The sequence below is a fragment of the Glycine soja genome, chromosome 3 (genome assembly GCF_004193775.1).
Source record: "Glycine soja cultivar W05 chromosome 3, ASM419377v2, whole genome shotgun sequence".
NCBI lineage: Eukaryota > Viridiplantae > Streptophyta > Magnoliopsida > Fabales > Fabaceae > Glycine > Glycine soja.
Window position 1 is genome coordinate 34,434,255 of NC_041004.1, and position 5,473 is coordinate 34,439,727.

At 35.6% G+C, this 5,473-nt stretch overlaps 1 protein-coding gene across 1 annotated transcript; it reads left to right on the plus strand.

Moving 5' to 3' along the window:
• The first annotated feature begins 251 nt into the window (after positions 1-251).
• Positions 252-4,758, plus strand: LOC114406551 (dnaJ protein homolog 1-like). Its single transcript, XM_028369285.1, has 8 exons — positions 252-577; positions 1,458-1,633; positions 1,962-2,127; positions 2,218-2,359; positions 3,457-3,590; positions 3,668-3,810; positions 3,918-4,116; positions 4,213-4,758. Exons 2-8 carry the CDS (start codon positions 1,481-1,483, stop codon positions 4,536-4,538), a joined length of 1,263 nt encoding a protein of 420 aa, XP_028225086.1. The 5' UTR covers positions 252-577; positions 1,458-1,480; the 3' UTR covers positions 4,539-4,758.
• The last annotated feature ends 715 nt before the right edge of the window (positions 4,759-5,473 follow it).

Genomic DNA, 5,473 nt, shown 5'->3' on the forward strand with positions numbered 1-5,473 from the left:
AATCGTTGACACATCATTAAAGATGGTGACGTGACAATGAAATATGAGTAAGAAGACATGATAATGTCATATTCTATTTATCACATCATCATTCCATAGAATAAAAAATTTTCAGATATTTAATTAAAAAAATATTAAGTAATAATATAAAAATAACTTATATTTTAGATATGAAAATCTTATTAAAAAAAATATGAAGAGGCGCAGCCAAGCATGACCCAACAGCGAGTTCCTATACCATCCAATCCAAACAGACGCGCCCTTGTCATAGAAACAAAGTGCTTTGCTACTAAGCAAACAAAAACAATATAAGTAATCACAGTACCAACATCTCCCTGTTTGCTTATTGATTTGCTTCTTCCGATCCCATCACGAAGTGCAAATAGCAATTCCGCTACTCACAAAAAACCTTTTCCTATTCCCTTTCTCTTTCCTGAACCCAACACAACACAACACAGGATAAATAAATTAAATTAAAAACTAGCTAAATTCCTCTCTCTCTCTCTTTCTCTTCGAGGGTTTGGGTTTCTCTTCCTCCCTTGGAGAAAAAGAAGAGCCACCGCTGCGACGCCGTTCGGTACGCTCTTCTTTCTCTTCAGTTTTTTCATCGTTGATTTCTAGGGCTCAGATCTGTTCCCCCTTTTTCTTTTTCTTTTTTCAATTGCGTTAGGGCTCTCGATCTCTGAGTTTCTTAGATCCGAAATTCGATCTTCGATTTTTTAAAGTGTTTTTTTTTTGAGAAATTTTTGGACTTAATTTTCTCTGCAGTTATTGCCTTGGGTTTTCGATCAATTTTTTTTTTCTATTTTTGCTTGAAATTTTGGTTATTTTTATTATCTTTTTGTTTTGAAGTTCTTGTGAGCTGGATTTTGGGTTTTTGTGATTGGGTATGGAAAATTTAGATAAAAAATATATTAATTTTGAAAAGGCAAGTTGTGTCCTTTGTTTACGGCCAAGAAATAAGTGCTATCACTTGATCGTGTGTTTGTGGGATTTTGGATTGTATTAGCACACACACACATACGTATATATATATATAACAGTGCAGATGATGTTAATTTAAGAAGGCAATTTAGATTCCACTTGTGGTGGCCAGAGACTGCGATTTTGGTTTTGAGTTTAATGATTATGATTCTAACATGGAAAGGTTTTGTTGTGTGAAAATAGTTTATGTAAAATTGTGAACATTATAATGTGTCTTGCATGATTTAACCATGCATGGCGATGCCTATGTAGTTGTGGTTTTTACTATGGATTTTATGGTCGTGGGGTGACCATGCTTTCAGTGTATTAGTGTTGTTCTGAGGTGGTGGGGATATGTTTACTGATTGAGATGGATTCTATTGTAAATGTTAAATTATGCAAAGCTAATGAATTGAAATTCCCCCCCCTGCCACGCACTGAGGTGGTAACTATTTTCTCTCTTAAAATTTAAAATTCCTCCTTCTCTTGTGTAGTGCATTTTTGAGGTGCCGCTGTCATGTTTGGGCGTGGTGGACCAAGGAGGAGTGATAACTCCAAATATTATGATATTCTCGGGATTTCCAAAAATGCCAGTGAAGATGAAATCAAGAAGGCCTATAGAAAGGCGGCTATGAAGAACCATCCAGATAAGGGAGGAGATCCTGAAAAGGTAAGACTCACAGTTTTTACTTAACTGCACTGCATTTTGATTATCATATGCAAATGCCCTGCTATTCTATTAGGATCAGCATTCACAACTTGACCATATAATTTGATTATAAATATTTTATATTAGTAAAGTGAGTATATGTAAAGAGATTTGATATTAATGTTGCCTGAAGATGACTTGGGCATGCTATATTTTTGTGTTTTAAGTCTTCTCATTTATATAAAAGATGTTATTCACTTGCTAACTTTTTATGTTGAGGAACTGCCAAGTTTTCTCTAAGCTCTTGCTTTTTTCTGTTTTAATACTAAACATCTGATTCATATATCAGTTTAAGGAGTTAGGTCAAGCATATGAAGTTTTAAGTGATCCTGAGAAGAAAGAACTGTATGACCAGTATGGTGAAGATGCCCTTAAAGAAGGGATGGGGGGAGGAGGCTCGTTTCATAATCCATTTGATATATTTGAATCATTTTTTGGAGGAGCAAGCTTTGGTGGTGAGATGTTCACTTTTACATTTATGTTACTTCATTTAAATTTGTGAATCTTGCAATATTGATCAACTCACTATTATTATCGCCTCTTAGGTGGTGGTAGTTCCCGAGGTAGAAGACAGAAGCATGGTGAAGATGTGGTGCATTCTTTAAAGGTTTCCTTGGAGGACGTTTATAATGGCACAACAAAGAAACTATCTCTTTCTAGAAACATATTATGCCCAAAATGTAAAGGGTATGGACTTCTATTTATGTTTATATTTTTTGTACGTCTAATTTTTTTTAGAGAGGTTTAGCCTTTAATCCGATTACTTTAACTTTTCCAAAATATGTATTGTGCCTTGTGTTGTTTTATATTTAGTTGTAGGATATACATGTTTGTATTTGGAAGTCTGGTGAATATAATCTGCTGCCTTACATTTTCTAAAAATATAGTGTTTATTTTGATGCTATTTTTATTGAATTCATAATATTTTTAATTTCTGATGCTGTATACATGGAATCCGAAATGGAGGATGGACTGATGGAGTGGCCCTAAGGATGTGGTTTCACTGAAAAAGAGGAATGTGGAGATATACATGTAGATCTAAGTATATGTGCATGGTATAGTTGTCAGTAGGGTGTGATTTTGCTGCTATAGTGGCATTGTGTTATGGTGTCTGGCCATTTCTGTGGCCTGTTGCAGAGCGATTGTGTTGCACTGTAAATTGGACTGCCATTCCATAAAATCATGGGCATCACTTTACCCCAGTATGTTTGAGGTTGAAGTTGAACATTCAATAAATGGGGTATATTTGGATTTTGTATTTCAATAGAAAAATAAAGTTTCATATTATTTAATTTGTATCTCAAAATTTTAGAATAGCAGCCATCTTGTTACCTGCTATACCATTAGTGTGTTGGGATTGGCCTGTCTGAGCCACTATTTGGTATTGATAACTGTATGGTGCATGGAATTAATATTGAAATAAGCAGAGGCCTAAACTACAGGATTTTTTACACATTGATTCCTATTGTTCTGCTCAGATGACACCTTCTATTGTTTGTCTAATCCAAGTCAGAATTGTGTGAGCCGCAAATAGCTGGATATGATAAGCTATGCTATTAATTTTTTGAGTCATCATATGATTAACACTTGGGGAAAATGAAAAGTTTGTGAAAGACAGTTCCCATAATACCAGTGACTTATGCTTAGGAATGTTAGTTCATGTCAGTCTTATTCAATTTTGATGGTTTTGTTTGTAGAATTTATTATTTGGATATATTTATTGTCAGAATTTAACAACTAATCAGCTATAACAATGGTTTGACATGCAATTTTTGATAAATCAGGAAAGGTTCAAAAAGTGGAACTGCTGGTAGGTGTTTTGGATGCAAAGGCACTGGTATGAAAATTACAAGAAGGCAGATTGGACTAGGCATGATTCAACAAATGCAACATGTCTGTCCTGACTGCAGAGGATCTGGTAATGGAAACTTTATTTTCCATATTTTGTTTGGTTGCTTTATGATGTTTCCTCCAGCTCACCTTTCATTGATGCAGGTGAGGTCATTAACGAGAGAGATAAATGTCCTCTGTGCAAAGGAAACAAGGTTTCCCAGGAAAAGAAGGTGCTGGAAGTGCATGTTGAGAAGGGCATGCAGCAGGGTCAGAAGATTGTTTTTGAAGGACAAGCTGATGAAGCTGTAAGTGGTTTATAGTATGTATGTCATTTGTCTTAATACTTTGTAAGGATTGCTTGGAAGTTGATAATTTTGGCCTTCTTAATTAAATGCATATGTACTTGTTGCAGCCTGACACAATCACAGGAGACATTGTTTTTGTATTGCAAGTAAAGGATCACCCAAAGTTCAGAAGGGAGCAGGATGACCTCTATATTGATCACAATCTCAGCTTAACCGAGGCACTCTGTGGCTTCCAGTTTGCTGTCAAACATCTTGATGGTAGGCAACTATTGATCAAATCAAACCCTGGGGAAGTCATCAAACCAGGTAATACTTAAGAATATTGGGAGTATGCATGACTGGAATTTCATTCGACCACTCTATTCAATTTTATGATTTATGAATTTTAATTTTGCTATGCAGGTCAATATAAAGCAATAAATGATGAGGGAATGCCACAACACAATAGGCCATTCATGAAGGGTCGCCTTTACATCCAGTTTAATGTTGATTTCCCAGACTCAGGGTTTCTTTCCCCTGACCAATGCCAGTTACTGGAAAAGGTGTTACCTCAAAAGAGCAGCAAGCATGTGTCAGACATGGAGCTGGATGATTGTGAGGAGACCACTTTGCATGATGTCAACTTTAAGGAGGAGATGAGACGAAAGCAGCAACAGCAATATCGCGAGGCATATGATGAAGATGATGATGAGCCATCTGGTCAACGAGTGCAATGTGCTCAACAGTAGTGCAATTTATGGTAGTAGAGGTTCTATAATTTCTGCATGGTTTTTATCTTTTGTTTGCATAATGCAGTTATAACTGCGTGATAAATTTACCCTTTAGGTTTTGGCTGGTAACGTTATTTAGTCTTGGCAGATTTCTAAAGTCTGTTTTTTGTTGTAATATATGAAAATTAAATGTTTTGGTACAAGGCGCGCAATAACGATTGCATATCCCAGTTTCATACCTCCTGTACTATTTGGTTCCTAGCTTTGGGGTAAACGTAAATCCTTCAAAATATATTCTCAAATTAAATTCATTTTATTGGGGGAATATAATAGTTGATAGTAGTGTGACAGTTCTAGATTGCCAAGGAGTTCAACATCATAACTGGGGCCAGTTGACACTTGTTCAGTCGTTAATAATTTTTAATTGGCGATTTTCTATATAAATAGTTTAATTGCATTGATATTCCTCCTTGACACGGGTCAATGTTTCTTCCTATAGGCTGAATGTTTAAATCATGAGATTCAGTTTTGAGCGTATGAATTCCTCATGGTATTTATTCTGGATCAGTGGGAAGGCTTTAAGTTTATTTGCAATTTGGGTCGAACTGTTCATTTAATCCATGGCCACAATTAACCTGTTTCAGACCAGAACACTTGCCATAAATCACACCATTTATGTAAGACGGTAGATTCATTTTTGAGTGTATGAACTCCTTATGGTATTTATTCTGGATCAGTGGGAAGGAGTGTATGAACTCCTCATGGTATTTATTCTGGATCAGTGGGAAGGCTTTAAGTTTATTTGCAATTTGGGTCCTGTTTCAGACCAGAACACTGCCATAAATCATACCATTTATGTAAGACGGTTGCTTCCTGCACCTCATAATGGGTCATTGTTTAAACTTAAAATAAGAATTTAAAAATAAGTGCTTCTTGAAAAAGTGTTTATTTAA

Coding starts and splice junctions, on each gene's coding strand:
- LOC114406551 (XM_028369285.1), top strand. CDS start 1,481: ATGTTTGGGCGTGGTGGACCAAGGAGGAGTGATAACTCCAAATATTAT. Junction 3,591..3,667: donor TCCTGACTGCAGAGGATCTG/GTAATGGAAACT, acceptor TCATTGATGCAG/GTGAGGTCATTAACGAGAGA. Junction 4,117..4,212: donor TGGGGAAGTCATCAAACCAG/GTAATACTTAAG, acceptor TTTGCTATGCAG/GTCAATATAAAGCAATAAAT.